This window comes from Oryctolagus cuniculus, chromosome 2 (genome assembly GCF_964237555.1).
Source record: "Oryctolagus cuniculus chromosome 2, mOryCun1.1, whole genome shotgun sequence".
Taxonomy (NCBI): Eukaryota; Metazoa; Chordata; class Mammalia; order Lagomorpha; family Leporidae; genus Oryctolagus; species Oryctolagus cuniculus.
Genome location: NC_091433.1, coordinates 134,416,728 through 134,440,561, shown reverse-complemented (window position 1 = coordinate 134,440,561; position 23,834 = coordinate 134,416,728). Strand labels below are relative to the sequence as shown.

Genomic DNA, 23,834 nt, shown 5'->3' with positions numbered 1-23,834 from the left:
CAAGTTTCAAATATTTTATTTTCTTATTCATACAGTATGAAGTTTTCTAAAGATCCCACAACATGACATATCATGCAGAAGAAAAACTAAACATTCAACATAAACCACCCCATCCCTTCCCCACCCCCACACACAAACTAAAAAAAGAAAAAAGAAACAAAACAAAACAAAACAAAAAAACAAAAAAAACCCAGAGAGAAACCCTCATTCCCCAGTAAGGAAATAATGTTTGCACTATTTTTCTGTAACGCCAGCCAAGATATGCACAAGCAAGAGAAATAGAAAGCATTTGCTAAAATATTTGTAACAAATACTTATGTACAAAAAATTCACAAAAGACTAGTTCCCCCTTGAAGCAGAGCACATGGCAGTTGACACTGGAACAGATCAAACCACTGGCTGGGACTTTAAGCCACGTACTGATCCAGAGGAAGAAAGTTACATGTAGTGGAGATTTTCAGTTTGAACATTAACATTTCCAAAGTTTGGCAACATTATCTTTTAAAATTATGCAAATTATGTAAACAAGAGGTACATTTTAAATCGATCTACATGCAAAACTCCATGTCATGCAAGGACACCAAGCACCGGGATTTTTCTCTCACAGACAGAGCCCATGATGTGCAGCACTCAGTTGAAGGAACAGCGATGGCAGGCAGGTGTGCTCAATTTAATAAGATTCATTCACCTTGATTCAACCCGCCCTTTTCCACTCTTGATTATAAAACCAGTTTTTATAGAAAAACTATATAGGGGAAGACTACTATCGTATAAAGCTAACTGAAACGTTTTCTTCCAGCCAATAGTACCTTTGCAGAAAAGGGAAGGGATAATATCAAGTGGTGGAAATGATAACACTACTTTTATATCACACACATTTATTAAGTTAGCATCCATTACCAAATACACGGGCAAACCAAGAAAAAACCATCATGCACTCTCTATGCCTTGTGGAAAAGACATTTACGAGGTATAAATTTAGATAAATTTTGCTCTTCTGTGGCATATAGATTAGCAAGATTTCTCCCATTTGAATCACAAATATATGTGGGTGTCTAGATACATGCACGTTAAATATCACCATTTTTAAAGATTAGCTGCAAAGTCTTGCGCAACACAGAAGGGAAATTCATGGTTCAAACACAAGTTTAATGACAAATTATTTACCCATGTAATGAAACAAATGGATGTCCTAAGCAGGTACATGATTGCTTCAGGTATCCTTCATAAAATAACCTAGCAGATAAACCATAATTGCCTCAGATAGCTTCTGGCCTTTATAGAGAATCACAACTGGTAACATTTATTCGGGGACATCTGATAAATGCAACGGCTCCTAGTTACTAAGTAACAGAATGAAGCAGCCATAGCATTATGCAGTTACTATATTGAACACAAGAACTAGCTCTTGGCAGTAGCACTGAACTATACTTTCTCCTCAAGCAGAGATGGATTTAAAGCTGCTCAGAAATGAGACACAGTCCCTAGAAATATATTCGTAGGTATAAATAAAGTTAGACACTTTTGTTACAAAAATGTAATTAAGGTAAAATAATAGGACGTTAACAAATGCTTTGTCAATCTCTCAAAGGAGAAAGCACAGAAAAAGGAAAATAGCTGGCCTAACACCTGGTTCAAATTGTACAATCTTCTATCTATATATAAAATTGTGTGAAATAAAAGTAAGGATGCTGTATGTTCTGCTTGGCACTTTAGTACTCTATCATTTTGTTTCTGAATCAAGTATATTAAATTAAAAGCCAACCTACTACATATATAGAAAGCTACATATATCTATATATAAATATTTACATATGTATATATAGATACTTTCTTGTTATAAAAGATGAAGAAAAATAAATTAAAAAGCCAACCCTTCCCTTTCTCCACCACAATGATATGCTCTTCTCATGCTGCTGTCCTTCAGACTGTAAAGTGCTACACTGAGTTATTGAGAGAGTAAGAGTTCAATAACACTTAGTTGGCTTCATGAGGCTCATGTTGGAAAATGTGGCTTCACAGAGAAAAATACTTCCATTTAAATACACAGAGAGCATTGCTGGACGTCTTGAGCAGATCTTCAGAGATGGAGAAGAAAGCAAAAGTGTTGGGTGGTGCTCTTTAAAGAGTCACACGTCTACCACCATCTTTTTGTGGATATCTAGGCCACCTACAACCTGCAAAGATAGAACAAATCCAGCTTAACAATATTTGGGAAACTACTTTTTAGTTGCTAACCATCCTATCGCAACTATAATTCCAAAAAAACACATTATTTGAGCAGTTCAAAAAAACTTTAAATATGCTCCCAAAACTGCTGAAGAAGCATATTCAAAAACAATTTTTTGAATGGTCACCAGTAGAATTTTCATAGCTCCTTTCTCCTAGGATATAGACTGTTTTTCTGTAGTCTAGGATAAGGGTGAGCACATTTGTTCTGTAAAGAGCCAGAAAGTAAATATTTTAGGCTTTGTAGGCCACATAGTTTCTTCTACATTTTTTTTTGTTTAAAAAGACAACACTGTAAAAATTGGGAGACAGCATTGTGGCACAGTGGGTTAATTACTGCTTATGATGCCTGCATCCCATACGAGCACTGCTTTGAGACCTATCTATCCTGAACCATCTCCCTGCCAGTGTGCTTGGGAAGCTAGTGGAAATGGCCCGTGTGCTCGAGTCCATCACCTGTAGAGGAGACCTAGATGGAATTGCAGGCTCCTGGCTTCTGCCTGGCCCAGTCCCAGCACTTGTGGCCATATGGGGAACAAACCAGCAGACACAAGATTTCTCTTTCCCTCTCTCTAACTCTGCTTTCCAAATAAATGAAAAATAAATACAAAGGTAAAAATCATTCTTATCTCAAACACAAAGAAAAACAAGTCACGGGCAGAATTCAGCCTGCTCTGCAGTTTGTTGGGCCCTACTCTACAAACCTAGTATCACAAGATAACCAGATGTCACCCTAAAAATTACCCCCCAAAATAAAACATGACCTTCACTGTCAGCCTCCTAGAGGATATTAGGGTTGAAAATGAATAAAATGTCCTGCACGTTACTTTTGCACGGAGTTAAATATATTTAGAGTTATATATTCATGTATCTCAGAGAATACTGACATGGTAATCTACTTAGGGGGATGTTTTATTAAGTATAACCTATGTAAAGTGAGAACATTAAGTTAAAAATGTCCACATTCTGATGAAATTTCACAAAATGAACACACAAGTAATCAACGTTTACACTCTTAGCAGAATTTCTCTCTGGCTCCCTTCCAGGCACAGGCCTTCTCACCTCTTCTTATCTCAAACCCCAGCAACACCCCCAACACACACAAGTGCTAGAACCATTATTTTGACCCTTAACACATAGTTCAGTTTATTAAATTTATTTGTTTATTTGAGAGGTAGAGTTACAGAGAGAGGTCTTCCATCTGATGGTTCATTCCCCAATGGCTGCAACTGCTGGAGTGGGCCAATCCAACACCAGGAGCTAGGAACTTCTGGGTCTCCCATGCAGATGCCAGGGGCCCGAAGATTTAGGCCATCTTCTACTGCTTTCCCAGGCCAAACAGAGAGCGGGATCAGAAATGGAGCAGCCAGGAAATGAACTGGTGCCCATACGGGTTACTGACACTGCAGGTGGAAGCTTTACCTGCTATGCCACAGTGACAGCCCCTCTTTGCGTACATCTTATAAAGAGAATCTCTTTAATGCTCGGCTGCTTTAACTCCGTGAGTTTAATCCGTGTTGTTGAGTACAGTTACATCTATGTTATTTTTTAAAACTTTTATTTGAAAAATCAAGCACAAAGAGCCAATTAATTCTAAAAGCGCTGTGATGAAAACAGCAGTTCGTTACTCTTTCATTTTAAGCAGAGGCAACCACTTAAAACTTTCACTGTTTACCTCCAGATCTCCAAATGACACCCCCATGTCAATTTTCCTTAATTTAAAGCTTTTCCCATTTTCTATTGACTTCCCATAATAGAAGGTGAAGATTTAACTCCCGTGCTCCTCTACCTCTGATTTTCTAACCCCATAAATCCCCACTTGTTGCACCATTCCAACAGTTATCTTTACCTTGATTAGAAAGAAACACAGTCTTACATTGTTATGACTATATAAAATATTGTTAAGAGCCAACCAGGAAGGCACACATAGTATTATTACTTCTTCTTTTCTGCATATTAATTTTGGTACAGTTGACAATTTTAAGATGTTTTCCTTTGATAAATGTTCTATGAGTATGATTAATTCAACCCTAAACTTGTTAGATATATTCAAATATGGGGTTAGCACTGTGGTGCAACAGGTTAAGCTACACCTTTAACATCCACATCCCACAGGAGCACTTGTTTCAGTCCCAACTGCTCCATTTCTTATCCAGCTCCCTGCTAAGCAGTCAAAGATGGTCCAAACACTTGGGCCCCCGGATTACGTTCCTGACTTGAGCCTAGCCTAGCCCAGTCCTGGCTGTTGCAGCTATATGGGGAGTGAACCAGTGTATGGAAGATCTCTTCCTCTCTAACTTTGCATTGAAATAAATAAGTCTTTTTAAAAAATACAAATATATCATGTAATTCTATCCTGTCTGAGAAGCACTTCCAAAGTCTTCAGACCTGCTCCAACCTCACCTGCACTCTAGGTCCATCCTCTTTGGATCTTTCTTCACCATCACCCTGGAGTCCCCTCCCCTGCCTTGCTCATGTTAAGATCCTCTGCTTCCTGGATCCTCTCAACTAGCTTCTTTTTGCACCCTTAATCCAGTGGAAGCACATCCTCCAAATGGTCACCAAAAAAGGGCCGCCTTACAAACCTGAAGATGACTTCATTTTACCTCTAATGTCACTGAGTTTGTAGAGAAGTTTAGGTTGGATATAGTGTCCCTCAGAATTACAAAGGTAATGCTCCACCATCTTCTGCTTTCCAATTCTGCTGAGAAACTTTACCATCATGATTCTTGATTGTTTTATGAAGCTCCTCTTCACTCCTCCACACTACCACCTCAGCTTGGTAAACGCACAGAACCACTTCTGTTTTGAAATTATATGACAAGGTGCCCAGGTCCATATTATTTTGTTTATACTAACTATGCTGGGAACTCAGCAGGTCCTTTCAGTCAGGAAATATACTATTCCTGGTTTTGAGGTATTTTCTTGATTTTTTTTTGACGATTTTATTTTTCCTTCTGAAAACCCACAAATCCAGGTGTCACAACTCCTAAAATGGATCTCTAAATATAAAGGGCTCTTCTATATATCATCCAGTTTTCCTTCAAGAGTCAATATATTATATCCCTGAGAATAATGATGACAGGATTTTATTTTGCTTTTAAAGATTTTACTGGCTTTGCCTAACCTGCTTCTTCCCTCCTTTTTCTTTCTGTGTTCCTCATTAGAGGTTTTCCTCCACTGCCTGGTGATCCTTGGTGCTACTTCTGTGGAAAGAACACTTGGACCTCCGTGTACATGATGGGGCTGCCGACTGTAAGCTACACTTGCATGATATATTGGGATCATTTCTTTAAGGAGCTAAGATTTCTCAAGAAAGCTTTCCTCTCTCTGGCCTGGAAAGTGTTAAGTTTAGCTGCCACAGAGTCAGGTCCAGAACAGGCTAGACAGAGGTGTCAACATGCACATGTTTATTTTCACTTAATTCATCAACTCTCTCTCTCACACACACGCACGCACACACACATACGCTCTGCCTCATGTTTCCCAGTCTACAGACTCTCCTCCATTTCCAGCTAGGGTGAATCAATCCATCTCATTTTATTGGAGTTTTAGAAGAAAGCAAAAATAAACAAGTGTTCAACCCATCAACTTTCATCCTGTCACTAATCATCTAAAAATTCTCTGAAAAAAATTTTTAGTGTTTCTTTTCACATACTTGAAGGCAGATTGTCAACAAGAGAGATGGGTCAATAGAGACAGAGAAAGAGAGAATGAATCAATGTTCCATTTACTGGTTCATTCCTCAAATGCCCACAACAACCAGGGCTAGGCCAGGCTAAAGCCAGGAGCTTGGAACTTCATTTGGGTCTCCCAATAGGGGTACAAGCACATTAGCCATTATCTGATGCCTCCTACAATGGCATTAAAAGAAGCAAAGTTGGAAAAGGAGTAGCTGGGAAAAAAAACAAGCATTCTGATGTGAGATGTGGGATTCCCAAGCAGTGGCTTAATCTGTCGCACCACAATGTCTACCTGCTTCTGAAAATTTTTAGAGTAGATATACAGTATGTAATCTTTTAGGCTAACTTTTCCCATCTTTTTCACTGTCATAGCTTGAGAAGTCAAAAAAAGAACTCAATGAAGCCAAATTTAGGGGCCTGATGAATTTTAGGAAAGTTAGTTTCAAATATAAAACAGACATTTTTCCTCATTCATAAACTATATCCCTCAAAAATACAAGGCTATTTATCACAAATATTAAAAACAAATTCAAAACTTAGCTTATTTCTTCAGTGTAAATAATAGCCATATTCCTATGAAAAGCTGTATTTTAATTTCCTTCCATTGACAAGTGCACTTGTATCTGCTGCATTGTTTCCTGACTGAAAGCAGACTTCATTTATATGCATCCTCTCCACAGCACTTCGTCCCAGAGTTTCCCATTTATTTTGTTCCCCCAAGGCTTGGGATTTCTTTTCTTTCCTTCTTTTGAAAATGGCTACATCTATGATGTCACTACCGCCTAGTCGCATGTCACCCCTACCCAGGAGTCTGTCAGTGATCTTTGGCAATGGTGAAGGAGGAGAAATGGAAGGGATAGCAGATAGTTGTAGCAGTACTTCCTGAAAAAAGGTCAGAATCTATAGTCTCAAATCTATCAAACTCTTCCAAAAAGATGTGATCTGTGCTTTATCCTACAGTACCACCTCATTTGCTGAAACAAAATACAAAAATAAGAACTCCCTTATGATGAAAGAAGATGCTAAAAGAATATTAACTTCTACTGAAATCACTTCAACTCTTAATACACAACTTAATACAAAAAAGTATTCAGTCATAAATGAATGGAGAAATTTCAAAACCTTTTGTTATCTTTGGTTCTACTGTGGCTACTCTTGTATTCTGTGGTAGTGTTAGCATGCACGAAAAAAATCTTTCTAACACATCCAAAAGCTCCTATCTTTGTTGTATGGGAATAATTAGAGAAGAGAAGCTGAGTGGTCAAGTTCCAGTTTGGATGCAATGATTCATAGGAAATCCCTGGATTCACTGAAGAAAAGTAATCAACTGGGAAGTCAAGCTGTTGTCCCAGCTTCCACAGAGTTCATTTTGTAGGGCTCCCTATTAGTGTCATCACCACCTTCACACAGAGCTTAGCAGCTAAGTTCATTTTGTTCCCATGAAGCCAAGTTTCTGGTATTCTCAGCAAAAAATTCATAATCATGTCTTCCTAAAAAGGTATTTTGAAACATGTTTATTTTTAAATAAACCTTAAGATTACAACCTACTTGTAACCTGGAAGCTATCAACAATAAATAAGTTACTAGTACTTCTTTTGGCATCTTATCTGAGTGCACTATATCCTGAGAATAACAATTTTATAACTAACAATTATCAAATGCACACATTTTAAACTGAATATGGAACTTTGAAATAAAAATCACATATATAAATTTTTAGGGCAAAATACCTTTAAGAAATACCCTTATGTGGCTTTGAAAGCATGTTTTTGAAACATAACTAATAGAAGAACCAGCTCTTTTGTACTTACTGCACAGAATTCCTCAAAGGATATTCTTCCATCTCCATCTTTATCTGCGTTTATTATGGTTTTGTCTACAATTTGCTGTAACTGTGTGTCTTTCAGATTGTTCCCCACCATCATCTTTAACACCTGGAAGAGTTCCCCGTTGGAAATATAGCCATCTTTATCCATGTCATAGATACGGAAAGCAACTGAAAAGAGGAGGGAAAATTCATGGCAATCACTAAATGAACACTTTTGAGAAAGGAAAGAATAAATTGCCAAACATCTAGAATTATGACTATGGAGATGGCACCTTCCTAAATACAGAAGCAACAAGCTGCAATAACATACAATTCAAATATCCTGTAAGGATTCTCACCAGAAGGTGAAATTTCTGTTATCTCTAAAAATCTGGAATAAAAGAGATCTTTCAGAAGATTTTAAAACTAGTTTATAATACAGCATGGAATGGTAACGGAAGAAGATGGAAAAAGAAGTCAGTAAAGACAAATACTTACACCTCAATTTCTGTTCCTTATCTCCTTTGACACTGAACTGAGAGACTCCCTCAATGAATTCTGAATAAGAGTGAAAATAAAAATTTTCAGTTTTTTGCACTAAAAATTTTATGTTAAAAACTCAGAGGGCATTTCCTTGCCGCAAAAGAAATTATCATCATTAGCAGTATTAAAACTGAAAATGCCAAAGTTCTTCTGACGTATGTTTTTTCTTATTTGAACCTGGAATGCTAAGATTGATCAATTTGAAAAAATATTTGTTTAATACCACAAAGCATAACATTCATAAACATATTCTTTATTTAAATTCTTTCCTTTTAGAATATGACTGCAAAAAGGGCTTTAAAAAAAAAAAAAAGACTACAGGGGTGGGCATTTCAGAGTACTGATTATAGAGTCCCAGCTATTCCACTTTGCAACCAATTCCCTGCTCAAGCACTTGGGAAGTAGCGGATGATCACTCAAGTACTTAGTTCCTACCAACCCTGTGGAAGACTTGGATGAAGCTCAGGCCGGCGCCGCTGCTCACTAGGCTAATCCTCTGCCTTGCGGCGCTGGCACACTGGGTTCTAGTCCCGGTCGGGGCACCGGATTCTGTCCCAGTTGCCCCTCTTCCAGGCCAGCTCTCTGCTGTGGCCAGGGAGTGCAGTGGAGGATGGCCCAAGTCCTTGGGCCCTGCACCCCATGGGAGACCAGGAGAAGTACCAGGCTCCTGCCTTTGGATCAGCGCGGTGTGCTGGCCGCGGCGGCCATTGGAGGATGAACCAATGGCAAAGGAAGACCTTTCTCTCTGACTGTCCACTCTGCCTGTTAAAAAAAAAAAAAAAAAAAGGGATGAAGCTCCTGGCTTCAGCTTCGCCCAACCAAGGCCACTGTGGCCATTTGGGGAGTAAACCACAGGATAGAAGATACCTCTCTCTCTCACTTTGCATGTCAAATAAATAAATGAATCTTTAAAAAAATACTTATACTTGTTTCATAATAAAAAATAATTGCAGACTTCCATTCCAAAATTCAGAATCAGTTAAATGTGCTGGAGGGGAGAGAGGAGGAACTGATGCTGTGGTGCAGTGGGTAAAGTTGCTGCCTGTGGCACCAACATCCCGTATGAGCACCAGTTGGAGTCCCAGCTGCTCAACTTCCAATCCAGCCCTCTGCTAATGTGCCTGAGAAATCAGTGGAAGATCCCAAATCCCTGGACCTCTGTACCCACATGGGAGACTCGGATGAAATTCCTGGCTTCTGGCTTCAGCCTGGCCCCATCCTGGCCGATGTGGCCATTTGGGAAGTGTGCCAGCAGATGGAAACTTCGTTTCTCCCTCTCTTAAGCTCTGCCTTCAAATAAATAAATAAATCTTTAAAAAATATATATATATACGCTGTGGGAAGTTTCATGACAAAAGGTTATTCTTCATCATTTTAATTTTAAAAGCACCATTGTTTGTAAAAGCTAAATTAACTAAAATAAATAAATCTTGTTCTAACATAATGTTCACATCCTAATTACTACTTCTTATATTTTTTAATGTTGGTCTCACTGTTTAAGTTTCTTCTTTAAATTCAGTTTCTAATATTGTAAATTGTCCTAAACTGAGATTAATCTTCTAAAAACAAAGGAAATACTAATTCCCTCCGTTTTGTGGACTACCCTAAAGGACAACTTGATCATTTATGAACCAAAAAGTAAGGATCTTAGTTCATTAAGGTACAACATCCAAAATTTTCAGATTTTAACATAATTTATAAGATCACCAAGAAAACCATTTTCCAGTTATTTTTATACATAGAGCCAACACAGAGGTTGTCTAAATTGTCATTTAAAAAATCTTACTTTCTTACCTTTAAAGTCTACTTCTCCATTCCCATCTGTGTCAAATATATCTATTACTCGCTGTACCAAAGGATTCTGTTGTAATTCAGGCAGAGACATGAACTCCTCCACACTCAATGAACCAGAATTGTCCAAATCAAGTTTCTTAAATCTCTTTCCTAGCCTTTTAATTTCATCAGCATCAACTAAAAGAAAACAAAAATAGCAAGATTACGAAGAATGATTTTATGATGTTCATGGGGAAAAAAATCCAGCGCTGATACTATAATTTCCAATTTAATCAAGAGTCAAACACTGTTGATAAATCTCTTCTTCTAATAAAGAAAATGCACAATAAATATTTCTATCAGTTACCTTTCTGTTTGTATGTACCTGCCATAATACACACCAAACTGTTTGCTAAGTGCCAAGATAATCCAGGACAACACTAAGCTGATCATGGAGGTCACACAAGATATTCCAGTACTGCGGATGCTAAGCTGATCACAGAGGTCCTACTAGATAGGCTGAATCAACCTCTCTTCTGTTCCTAAGCACTTGCACTTCATTTTTCTTTCTGAAATTTAATTCACTTTATCTCCAATAGTTCATAGTTCAGAGCACACGGAACATTCAAGTTTCCCTCCCATTCAAGTTCTGTTCCTTGAATACAATATTGCCAGTTACTTGAATGTTTTTCCAAAGATACCTTCTGCAAGCATAAGCAAGTAAAACATGAGTTTCAGACTCAACCAAAGACATCAAAAAGTAAACAGCATTTTCAACACTTTAAAAAAGGGGCAGGGGAATAAACAATTTAAAAAATGTGTGCATTAGTAAGTACGCAATAAAAATTCAGAATAAGACCTCTTATAATATATATTCTTGAAAAAGATTTAAGTCATTTTATTCTAAAATAGACCATTTTCAGGCTTTCAAAATCAGACTAATCCACATAAATAACTGATCATGGCTTAACAGAAATAACACTTAGAAATAATTTAATCCAGGGGCCAGTGCTGTGACGCAGGTTAATGTTCTGGCCTGAAGCGCCGGCATCCCATATGGGCGCCGGTTCTAGTCCCGGCTGCTCCTCTTCTGATTCAGCTCTCTGCTATGGCCTGGGAAAGCAACAGAAGATGGCCAAAGTCCTTGGGCCCCTACACCCACATTGGAGACCCGGAAGAAGCTCCTGGCTCCTAGCTTTGGATCGGCGCAGCTCCGGCTGTTGTGGCCAACTAGGGAGTGAACAGTGGATGGAAGACCTCTCTTTCTCTCTGCCTCTTCTCTCTGTGTAACTCTGTGACTTTCAAATAAATAAATAAATAAATAAAATCTAAAATAAATAAATAATTTAATGCAATATAAACCACATATATCCTTAAATAAAGTGTTATAATAACAAAACTGATTTTTCCATGTTATATTGCCTGTGCAGATATATGTATTATGGCCCATATCACTGGAAATGAGACAATACATTGTTTCAGCTGCTTCAATATGAAGATACTTCAAAAGGTTGATAGAAAAACAAAAATTAACCTTATATTGGTGTAGAAAATCTTGAAATCCATGCACTTCTCTAATAATATACATTTTCCATGAACTGTCTGAAGACCCCACACATATGGCATCTCATTTTAAAATAAAATATTGAATATTTTAGGTAATGTATTGAGTACCTGTATGTAAAAAACAATGGCAATACAGTCAGCGCTGTGGAATATTTGTTTACCCTTGTCATGGGCCTGGCAGGGGGCTGGGGCTCACTGCTGCTGTTCAGCAGCTTACGAGCATCGCATCACTTAACCCAGGAACAGAGCAAAATTAGAAGTAGTTTCTGCTGAATGCTTATTGCTTTTATACCATTATAAAGTTAAAAACTTAAATCACAGTAAGTTATGAGGGAGCAAGTTTTCTTTATATTAAATAGAAAGTCTTAATAGATGAAGGTGTAAGAAAAAACTGAATACAAAAAGTGCCTTTAAAAAAATTTATTTTATTTATTTGAAAGACAGAGAGGCAGAGACAGAGAGAGGTCTCCTCAGATGGCCACAACAGACGGAGTTGCACCAACCAGAAGCCAGGAAGGAGCCAGGAGCTTCTTCTAGGTCTGCCACGTGGGTGCAGGGGCCCAAGGACTTGGGCCATCTTCCACTGCTTTTCCAGGCCACAGCAGAGAGCTGGATTGGAAGAGGAGCAGCCAGGACTAGAACCAGCGCCCATATGGGATGCCGGGGCTTCAGGCCAGGGCATCAACCCGCTACACCACAGCGTCAGCCCCTAAAGTGCCTTCTTTTGTATTTTTTTAATTTTTTGACAAGCAGAGTGGACAGTGAGAGAGAGACAGAGAGAAAGGTCTTCCTTTGCCGTTGGTTCACCCTCCAACGGCCACCGCAGCCAGTGCGCTGCGGCCGGCGCACTGCGCTGATCCAAAGGCAGGAGCCAGGTGCTTCCTCCTGGTCTCCCATGCGGGTGCAGGCCCAAAGCACTTGGGCCATCCTCCACTGCACTCCCGGGCCACAGCAGAGAGCTGGCCTGGAAGAGGGGCAACCGGGACAGAATCCGGCGCCCCGACCGGGACTAGAACCCGGGGTGCTGGCGCCACAGGCGGAGGATTAGCCTATTGAGCTGCGGCGCCGGCCAAAAGTGCCTTCTTTCTGAGAAAGTAACAGCTAGTTTAGTGGATTCAAGAACCAAGAGGCTTTCAAACATTACTATCTGCTGAAAACTACTGGTGTAGAAGAGTCGCAAAGATAAATTTTCTTATTTTTACCCTACCTTCCCACTCAAAAACAAAAACAAAAACAAAAAACACAAAAACATGATTAATAAAAGCAGATACATACCGGCTCATCAATTTTTACAAAATTGCCCCCCCCCTTTTTTTTACTGATGTCTCCTTTATTTTTCCTTCCCCATAAAATTCGTTTCTACGGAAGCAAATGAATTCAAGAAACTACCTCAAAATATGAAGCACAAGCTCCAGTTTAAAGCTTGTTAAGTGATAGGCTATGGTGCTTAATATGTGTCAGAATTAATTTTGCTCTTAATATTTTCAAGATGGTTTATTTTAGTACTCTGCCTACCTTATCCATGTTTTCCCCAGACCTGTGAGTTTGGTTATTTATTTATTTATTTATTTTTAAGAGGCAAAGAGGCCGGCGCCGCGGCTCACTAGGCTAATCCTCCGCCTAGCGGCGCCGGCACACCGGGTTCTAGTCCCGGTCGGGGCGCCAGATTCTGTCCCGGTTGCCCCTCTTCCAGGCCAGCCTTCTGCTGTGGCCAGGGAGTGCAGTGGAGGATGGCCCAGGTGCTTGGGCCCTGCACCCCATGGGAGACCAGGAAAAGCACCTGGCTCCTGGCTCCTGCCATCGGATCAGCGCGGTGCGCCGACCGCAGCGCGCCGGCCGCGGCGGCCATTGGAGGGTGAACCAACGGCAAAGGAAGACCTTTCTCTCTGTCTCTCTCTCTCGCTGTCCACTCTGCCTGTAAAAAAAAAAAAAAAAAAAAAAAAAGAGGCAAAGAGACAAAAGCAGTCAGAGAGATTATTATTGATTGGTTTATTCCCCAAATGCCAGCATGGCTAGGCTCGGGCTAGGCTGGGAGTCAGTACTGTCATCTAGGTCTCCTACATGGATGGCAGGGACCCAACCACTTGAGCTATCCCCTTGCTGCCTCCAGAGTCAGCACATTAACAGGAAGCTAGCCGGCGCAGTGGCTCACTAGGCTAATCCTCCGCCTGCGGTGCCGGCACTCCAGGTTCTAGTCCCGGTTGGGGCGCCGGTTCTGTTCCGGTTGCTCCTCTTCTTTCTCTCTCTCTCTCTCTCTCACTAACTCTGCCTGCCAAAAACAAAAACAAAAACAAAAAAGAAAGAAATCCCAAGTCCTCTCCCTCCCTTTTACATAAAAATCCACTTCTGACGTGTCAGTTGGGAAGGAAGACCTTTCTCTTTCTCTCTCTCTCTCTCTCTCTGTCAAAAAACAAAACAAATTAAAACAAAAACAGGAATCTGGATTTGGGAGCTAGAGCCAAGACTCAAACCCAGGTTTCTCCAGTGAGGACAACTTAACAGGTAGGCCAAACACCCACCCCAGCCTTTGAGGTTTTTCAGGAGCACATATATTGAACTGTATCATAAATATCGTTACACTGCTTTAATGAAAGCAACACACACACATGTACTTAAAATAATTTATTCAAAAATTCAAATATACATTTCATGAACACAACACTGAAAATTTTTCAACCTTATATTACAGATCATTTCTTCTTTAATGAAATAGATAAAAATAAAGTGTTACAAGAAATGCAATTTCTCCATTTTCAATAATGAAATTAGATGGCCTTACTCTTGGGATGGGGTATAGGAGGGCTAATGCAATAAAAATACTACAAAATTTTTTGCTGTTGCTTATTCATTTATGTGTATCCTCTACCTCAAAGCAGAAGCTACAACCTTTTTCACTGGTGTTCTGCACAATACATTTAATAGATGTTCAATACATGTTAAGCGAATATTAATAAGTGTTTTATATTCCAAAATTACTAATCAAATGTATCGATATTGAACATAAAACTCTGCTTATCTAACCTGACACCAGTCAGTCAAGCATTCAGAGGAGTTTCTCAAAGTTAATAATATTAGCCAAACAGGGACCCAGTCCATAATTAATTTCACATGTATATATTGGTGAACTATTTTCTTTTTGCCATCGTAGTTTTGCCTCAGTTTGCAGAAAAGGTGGTGGTGGGGGGGGGGATTGGAACATAAAATCACTAAAGTGTATTATAAGTAGAAAAGGAAAGACAATGCCTCTCCAAACAGTAAGTGGATCATTTCCTCTAGAGTATATCATTAATAGAGAGAAATCAGAAATGTAGCACCATAATATTTAGGGAAAATATCAGATTCTACTTACTGAGGCTGAGACATGAGCAGTAGTTTAAAAAGTTGAAATTGAGGCACCTGAAGGATTACATTTAAGTTCAGGAAGACATCATTCCACAGTCTTCATGAATGAATAACAGTAATAATATTGGGGAATACTATAGAGGGATTATAAGTCACCAAATAAAAATACTTAGGTGAACCCACCCTTCTTCACAGCTGCCAAAGATAATCTCTCTACACGGTAAATTCAGCCGAACTGCTAGTTCCTGTGCTTAATTGTCTAGTGGATTCCTTATGTAAACAGGATAAAGTCTAAAGCCCTAGATATTATTTAGCCTCCATTTAACTTCCCACCTTATCTTTTCCCCATTTTACTACAGAATAAATTCTATAACTCAATTTCCCTATAACCCCTTTGCTGGAATGTCCTTGCCTGCACTTGCCACTTTTAAGACTCCTAATGATTTTTCTCAGATCAAACAGAGGGGTCTTATTAATAACCATGTATTTTATAGTTGTAATATTAACTCATTCTGTGGCAAAAGCCATTAAAATAATATTTCAAATCTATTTTCTTCCTTTTGCTTTAAATACCTTAGAAATACTGCAATATTATTGATAGCTGTTCTGGATGAGTAGTTATGATTTTTCTCAGAGGCAAGGCAACATGCCTGTGAACACATTTACCTTGAAAATAAACAGCTTCTTAAAAAGCCCCTGAGGTACAATTTAAAGGCAAAGAGCTATCTAATCTTTTCCATTCATCACTATTCCTACAAACCTGATGCAGCTAAAACCCACCTTGAGATTCTTTATGCCAGTAAAATGTTAGGGATATACTATCTCTTCTCCAACCACTTCTCCATCTTCTCCCTTCTTTCTTTCCAGTAAGTATTAAAATAAGTCACACACAGGGCTGGCGCTATGGCATAGCAGGTGAAGCCGCCGCCTGCAGTGCCGGCATCCCATATGGGCGTTGGTTCGAGACCCTGCTGCTCCACTTCCGATCCAGCTGTCTGCTATGGCCTAGAAAAGCAGTACAAGGTGGTTCAAGTCCTTGGGCCTCTGCACCTGTGTGAGAGACCCAAAACAAGCTCCTAGCTCCTGGCTTCGGATTGGCGCAGCTCTGGCTGTTGTGGCCAATTAGAGAATGAACCAGCAGATATAAGACCTCTCTCTCTCTCTCTCTCTGCCTCTCCTTCTCTCTCTGTGTATCTCTGACTTTCAAATAAATAAATACATTAATTAATACAATAAAATAAGTCACACACTAAATACTCAGTACTTACTGGCTGAGGGGCTGACTGCACAATTTATAGAGTCTATACATAAATATCTAGTGTATTTAAAAATGGCTAGATTGGAAGCCAAGTCATAAATATTTTTTAAAGCCAAGATGTAGGGCCAACATTATGGAGTATCTGGGTGCTGGTTCAAGTCCTGGCTGCTTCACTTCCCATCTAGCTCCCTGCCTATGTGCCTGGGAAAGCAGCAGAGGATGGTGCATGTGCTTGGGCCCCTGCACCAACATGGGAGACCTGGCTGCTGGCCATTGGGCCATGTGCAAAGTGACACAGCAGATTACTATATCTCTGTGTGTGTTTCCCTCTAACTCTGCCTTTCAAATAAATTAAATTAAAAAAACAAATAAAGCCACAAAAAAGCTAGCTTTCAAAAACAAATGATAGGCCGGCACTGCAGCTCAATAAGCTAATCCTCCGCCTGCGGTGCCGGCACACCAGGTTCTAGTCCTGGTTGGGGCGCTGGATTCTGTCCCAGTTGCTCCTCTTCCAGTCCAGCTCTCTGCTGTGGCCCGGGAGTGCAGTGGAGGATGGCCCAAGTGCTTGGCTCTGCACCCGAATGGGAGACCAGGAGAAGCACCTGGCTCCTGGCTTTGGACCAGCGTGGTGCGCCGGCCACAGCAGCCATTAGGGGGTGAACCAATGGAAAAAGGAAGACCTTTCTCTCTCTCTCTCTCTCACTGTCCACTCTGTCAAAAAAATAAAAATAAAAATAAAAAAAATAAAAAACAGTACTTCTAGGCATTGAACAAAGTGACTTAATGAGTTGTCACCAAAAACTTGAGTAGTAGTTATTCAAGTACTTACATTTCCCAGCACTGTACACTAGATGTGTTGTAGGATATTCAAGTACTTTCTGATTCTACATGTAAGGGGCAAGCATTTGGCCTAGTGGTTAAGATGTGCACATCCCATGTAAGAGATCCTGGGTTCCACACCCAGCTCTAGGTCCTGACTCCACCTTCCTGCTAATATGAATCCTGGGAGGCAGCAGAGATGGCTCAAATGACTGGATTCCTGCCACCCACGTGGGAGACTCCTGGCTCAGATCCAGCCAGGGCTGATTCAGGTGTCTGGTAGTAAATCAGCAGATTGAATCTCTCTCCCTCCCTCCCTTTTCCTCTTTACCTCTCAAAGAGGGTTGGGAGGGATGGAGGACATGGCTTCAATGAGCCTTCAGCTCCCATCATCGAAAAACAAACAAAAGGGATCATTTTCCGAACACTTAGGATTGTACTCCCTTAAAAGAGATGGACAAGAACAAACAAACCTCACCCTCCTGACTCATCTTGTGACTCAGATACTCTTCCTCACATTTGCCAAGTTAAAACTCATGTTACTTTTCCATTTTTTCGAAGGATAGCTTTGGGAGAACTACCTTTTTTAATAACTGAAAATGCCTACATTTTCAATTTAAATTATGGTATTAAAATAAGAAATCTTATAAAGTCATATATACCGTTATCTAAAATTTAAGCAAGACAGTAAAATCTTAGATCTTCTAGTAGAGTTTATAAAATATGAAAATAATTATTAATAAGGAATTGATGGATTGCTTCCATAGAAAATTAATTAAAATTTAACCAAGGTAAATTGTTGAGATAGTGTCGGTCAATGCACTCTGAGTATTCTTAAAGAGGAAATTTAGAAGGTTACTCATTTTAACAAGAGATTTTAAGAATCTTATTAGTGTTAGAATACAAAATGACTACAAACTTGCTTTCAGACAGCTCATGTTTTTAATATTTTCTGTGGGACATATGAAAATTAGGGCTGTATAATACTAATAAAGGTAATATATTCATCTTTCAGAAGGAGAAATATAAATCATCTTCTTTTACTACATTTATGTATTTTTCTTATTCAGAGAAAAGGAATTTAAAACATTCCAAAATAGCAAAGAAGAGTCCTAAGCTCTGGGTCTTCAAGCACTGTCAATACATACACACCAAACAGTTATTCAATTGTTGGAGATAAAAGTAAAAAGAACTTGAGGGCCGGCACTGTGGCTTAGTGGGCTAATGCTCTGCTTGTGGCACTGGTTCATATCTCAGCTGCTCCTCTTCCAATCCAGCTCTCTGCCATGGCTTGGGAAAGCAGAAGATGGTGCACATGTTTGGGGCCCTGCATCCACGTGGGAGACCCAGAAGAAGCTCCTGGCTCTGGCTTCGTTGCACCCACTTGGAGAGTGAATCACAGATGGAAGACCTTTCTGTCTCCCTCTCTCTGTGTCTGTAACTCTACCTCTCAAACAAATAATTGAAACACACACACACACACACACAACTTGAAAATGAGACCTGACCCAGGATCAAGGTACAACTATTTTAGCAGATAACAGGGAACTACCCAAAGTTCCAGGTGTCTTTTCAGGGCAATTAAGGTGATTAATAACATCCTAAGACCCTGCAGTTTGACTCATACACCCCAGCAGCTTGGACCCTATACTCTAGCCAATCAATTTAAAAGGCATCAACCCCAAAGCCATTCAACCACTTTTACTAGGTCCATTCCCACCGCTGGATGCACTAATCAGTTTTTAGAGATGTTCTTTAAATTTCCCATGAAATGAGATGATTTGCTAAATGGTACTATAATGTACAGAATGTCTCTGGAAACCCTATAAAAAACCTGTCAACTGAAGAGTTGGGGCTCCCAATTCAAATCCACTGCGTCGATGATAGTTGAGAGCCCAGGCCTGGACCTGTAATAAAACTCTCATGTGTTTTACAGTGTTATCGGCTCCTTGGTAGTCTTTGGGGACAATCAAACTGGGCATAAGAGAAAAAAATCTAAAAAAACTTTTATTAGCTGATTTTGGGGTTTCTCAGAAAGAAGACATAAACAGAATGGCAGAAAAAGAAGCTTCCTCAAATTTTAGCCAATTCTTAATACACATACAGCAGAAAAGAGCAATAGTAATACTGATCCTTCAGGGAATCCTTTTTTTTTTTTTTTTTTTTTGAAAGACTTATTTATTTGACATGTAGAGTTACAGAGAGTGAGAAAGAGAGACAGAGAGAAAGGTCTTCCTTATGCTGGTTCACCCTCCAAATGGCCACAACGGCTGGAGCTACGCCAATCTGAAGCCAGGAGCCAGGTACTTATCCTGGTCTCCCATGGGGTGCAGGGCCCAAGCACTTGGGCCATCCTCCACTGCATTCCCTGGCCACAGCAGAGAGCTGGCCTGGAAGAGGGGCAACCGGGACTAGAACTGGCGCCCATATGGGATGTTAGTGCCGCAGGCGGAGGATTAACCTGCGGCGCCATGGCTCGGCCCCCAGGGAATTGTTTTACTAGCCATTTTATAAATAATTGATTACTCATTAATAGACCAATTAATAATTTAACAAAAAAAAAGCGAAGCCTTTTTAAATTCTCCTAGCAATATTTTGAAAGAAACAACCAAATGCATTATGAGGTCCTAGATAAGAGTTCTGCAAAAGAAAAGAACACTACAAATTTCACTAGCATTTTCACCAAAGAATGTGGTTTAATATTATTTTACCAATTTCAATTCCTTGATTTTAATAATGCACTACAATACAAATGTTAACATTAGGAGAAAATGGCTAAGAGATATTCTAGTCTACTTCGAGAATTCTAGTCTTGTGGCTTTTTTGTAATTTTTCTTCCTATTTTGTGACAGCTCTTAATTCTTTGTCTTTCATGATCTTGAAACTTTTGATCCAGTATCTTATGAACTGTTCCTCAGTCACCTGGGGCAAGAATACCTCAGAAATGATACTTGCATCAAGGAAGCTGATATTAATATGTGATGCCAACTTTGATCACTTGGCTAAATCTGTTTTTTCCTTTGTAGTTAAAAAATATCCTGAGATAGGGTGAGTGGTTGGTTCAGTGGTTAAAACACTGCTTAGGATGCTTGTGTTCCATATAGGAATGCCTAGGTTTCAGTTCCAGCTCTGCTTCCAATTCCAGCTTTGTGTCCTGGGATGGAAGGTGATGGCTTAAGTACTTGGATCCTTGCCACCCATGTGAGACACTGCAATTGAGCTCCAGGATCCTGGATTGGCCTGGTCCAGCTTGAGCTGTTATGGGCATTTGGGGAGTGAACCTGAAGATGGAAAAGTCTCTGCCTCTCAAATAAATACCGAAAAAAATTTTTTAATAAGCTGTTAAATATGAAGAATTACAACATTATTCAAAAAAAGGTTTTAGGGGCCAGCGCCGTGGCGCACTAGGTTAATCCTCCAACTGCGGTGCCGGCATCCCATATAGGCGCCAGTTCTAGCCCTGGTTGCTCCTCTTCCAGTCTAGCTCTCTGCTGTAGCCCAGAGTGCAGTGGAGGATGGCCCAAGTGCTTGGGCCCCTGCACCCATGTGGGAGACCAGGAAGAAGTTCCTGGCTCCTGGCTTCGCATCGGCACAGTGCCAGCCGTTGTGGTCATCTGGAGAGTGAACCAACAGATGGAAGACCTTTCTCTCTGTTTCTCTCTCTCACTGTAACTCTACTTGTCAAATAAATAAATTTTAAAAATCTTAAAAAAAAGATTTTATAAATATCCTGGGGAAAGATATGTTGAAACAACACAAATTTTCTGCTTCTCCTCAAATTGTGACCTAATTTCAGCATCTATCAGTGGGTCCTGTCTACAATTTATTACCATGAAGTCTGCATAATAATGATTTTTCTGTTCCCTTTTTTCCTTCTAATTAGGATGCTTCTGTAAAAACAAGAATAAAAACAAAGTCCAGTCCTACCTTCTTCTTCTTCTATTTATTCAATTGTCTGTGTCAGCAAGAACTCATGAGTATTTATTTTATTTTATGAGTTAAGATTATTACTGCAAGTATTTACTTTATTAGTCAAATTGATCCAGCTTTGGATTTTACATACTATGTCAATCTGGCTCTTGCATGGCCTTTTAACAATCCCTGCACTTTCTAACTTCGAACACCGTAGGATGTGTCAGGCTCACTCTGATTTTTTAAGAAATTTAGAACTACACAATGGAATGAGAACTATTAGGAAATATTACTCTAAGACAGGATATCAGAATCTCTCAGAAGTTTCTTGAAAAGATCCCTAAAACATAACCAAACTATCTATGGAAAAACATGTGAATCACTATTGTAGAGACCACCACAAGAAAAAACCTTACCATACCATCAAAAGAAGTTAATGAGAAGTTTGTTTAACATAGATTAACTTAAAAATTTTACAATCTTTTGTAAAATTTACCTCCTACATAGACAATAGCTGCAGTGTTTCACGTTACTCTAAATGAGGAGTAAAAACCACCAGGGGGCGCAGTAGATTAAAACCTTCAAAAGAAATCCAACACATTCAAATTTTATGATTTTGTATATAGATTAACAGACTAATATTTATTTTCGACATAGAAGAAGTTACTGAATGAACAAAGCAAAGAAAGCATTCTGATACTGAGACCTAATAAATTATAAATACTATACACATTCACAATATTTGTGTCTTACATGTGAAAAACTCATCCAATTGAAGGTCTAGATTTTAGAAATACATCATAATTTTAGAATGCAAGATGTAAAACTTATTTCGGATGCTTTTAGATTATAATTCTCACATACTTTAAAAACTGCTGAACAACTGTCAAATATGCCAAAGCTATACATCACTAACACTATAATCAAAGTGCTTAATAAAAAACATTTAAACTTTGAGAAGTGACTGACATTCAAAATAGGCATTATTAAGTAGACACTTCTGTAAGCTTTGACAAATGTATACACAGACCTATGTAAGCATCACTACACTCAAGTTGATAAATGATTTCCACCACCTTGGAACATTCCCTTGATCAACTTCACAATCCTCCCCTCACAACCCTAGGAAACTAATATTTGTTTATATATTCACCTGCTGTTAGACATTCCTGTTGTTGCCATTTTGGGAAGATTATGAATAAAGCAACTATAAATATAAATATCTGTAAACAAGTCTTTTTATGGGTTACAGCATAAACATATAGTATTAACTTTCAGAAACTATTAGTTCTCCCAAGTGATGTACTATTTTAGATTCCCATCCCATCAGCAACATATGAGAATTACGGTCGTTCCACATCCTTAGGAACACATGGCATTGTTAGTCTTTTTATGGATCTTTTATTTGTGAAGTGAAAATTGTGCTTTTAAAAATTTTAGTTCAAAGGCCTGTGACAGTCTCTCTATGTAGTGAGTATTTTGCCAGTTGTGGGTTTTTCAAGTATTTTCTCTCCATCAGAGTGCAACCTTTTTACAGGTGTCTTCTTAAAAGCAAAAATTTTTGAATTTTTATGAACTAATGTTTTTAAGTTCTTTGATTCATATTTTTTGTGCTCTAAAAATCTTTGTCCATTCATGGCTGTGAAGATTATGTTTTCCTTTAAAAGTTTCATAATTCCAGCTTTCATGTTTAAATCTATGACCCATGTAATTTTTTTCATATGTGGTATATAAACAGAAGAAAATTTTTATTCTTTAGAGAAATACAGCTGTTTTGCTGAAAAGGTTCCCATTGAATGGTACCTTAGGCATTTTTTACCAAAAATCAATTGTTTATTCATGAGTCTGAAACTCTTTTTGATTTACATATCTTTCAACAATGTTATAATCTTATGTTTTATGGTAAATCTTTAAACCAGGAATCAGTGATTATTTTGTTGTCATTTCTCAAAATCCCTTGTAATTCCACATTGAATTAACTATGAATCTGGTAATTTATATGAAAATATGCCTGGGAATTTGCTTGGGATTGTCGTGAAGCTACAGGTCAGTATAAACAGAACTAATCCCATCAAGCCCTCCCATTTATAAACATGATACAGCTCTCCATTTATTTAGGTCTACGATCCTGAGTAATAGTCTAAAAAGCCGAATGTATAGATTTTATACATAATTGGTTATAATCTGAGCATTTCATGTTTTTATTTTATTTGCCAATTTCACTTTTTGATTGCTCTTTGCTCTTACATAGAAATTCTATTATTGATTTTTGCATATTGTCCTTGTATCCTACCTACAGTCTTGCTGAATTCACTTATTCTAGTAATTTAAGATTTGCTATATATTACTATATTATCTGCAAATAGAGTTTTACTACTTCCTTTCCAATCTTGATGTCTCATCTTTTTCTTGACTTAATGCACTGGCCAGGACTTCTAATAAAATGTTGCCTAGACATGGTCTGAATAAAAAAAATCTTTGTCTTTCCCCCCCAGCCTTCAGTGGAAAACATTCAGCTTGTCATAAAGACACATGTTAACTAAAGATCTTTTGCAAGTGCCCACTATCAACTTGAGGAAGTTTCCTTCCATTCCTAATGTGCAACAAATATTTATTATGAACTGGCATCAGACTTTGTCATAACAATACACTGCTGTATGTTTTGAGATATTTAATTTTTTAATTAGTTTTTAAGTCTCAATGTGCTTTGTAGATACAATTCTAAGAACATAATGATATTCCCTTCCTCCTCCACTCCATCCCACCCTCCTTCCTTCTCTTTTTTGTTTTTCAGATAACATATTTTAAATTTATGTTATAGTAAAAAGGTTCAATACTTCACCAAATGAGAAGTTTAACAAGTAAGAAGCAAAAAACCCCTAGTTTAGTGGGAATACAATGG

At 38.7% G+C, this 23,834-nt stretch overlaps 1 protein-coding gene across 4 annotated transcripts in view; it reads right to left on the bottom strand.

Annotated features, from left to right (window-relative positions):
• The window catches only part of PPP3R1 (protein phosphatase 3 regulatory subunit B, alpha), a 159,516-nt gene continuing 135,682 nt past the window's right edge, over positions 1 to 23,834 (bottom strand). For 3 of the 4 annotated variants that reach the window (XM_051842832.2, XM_051842834.2, XM_051842833.2), the window contains 4 exons: positions 10,057 to 10,233; positions 8,218 to 8,277; positions 7,724 to 7,908; positions 1 to 2,177 (listed from right to left, as the gene is read on the bottom strand). In XM_051842832.2, coding sequence (XP_051698792.1) covers positions 2,130 to 2,177; positions 7,724 to 7,908; positions 8,218 to 8,277; positions 10,057 to 10,233 — 470 coding nt within the window. In that variant the 3' untranslated portion in view covers positions 1 to 2,129. Of the gene's footprint in view, positions 2,178 to 7,723; positions 7,909 to 8,217; positions 8,278 to 10,056; positions 10,234 to 10,402; positions 10,443 to 23,834 lie in introns of those variants that run through there. The other variant, XM_070069030.1, reaches the window with a different exon arrangement.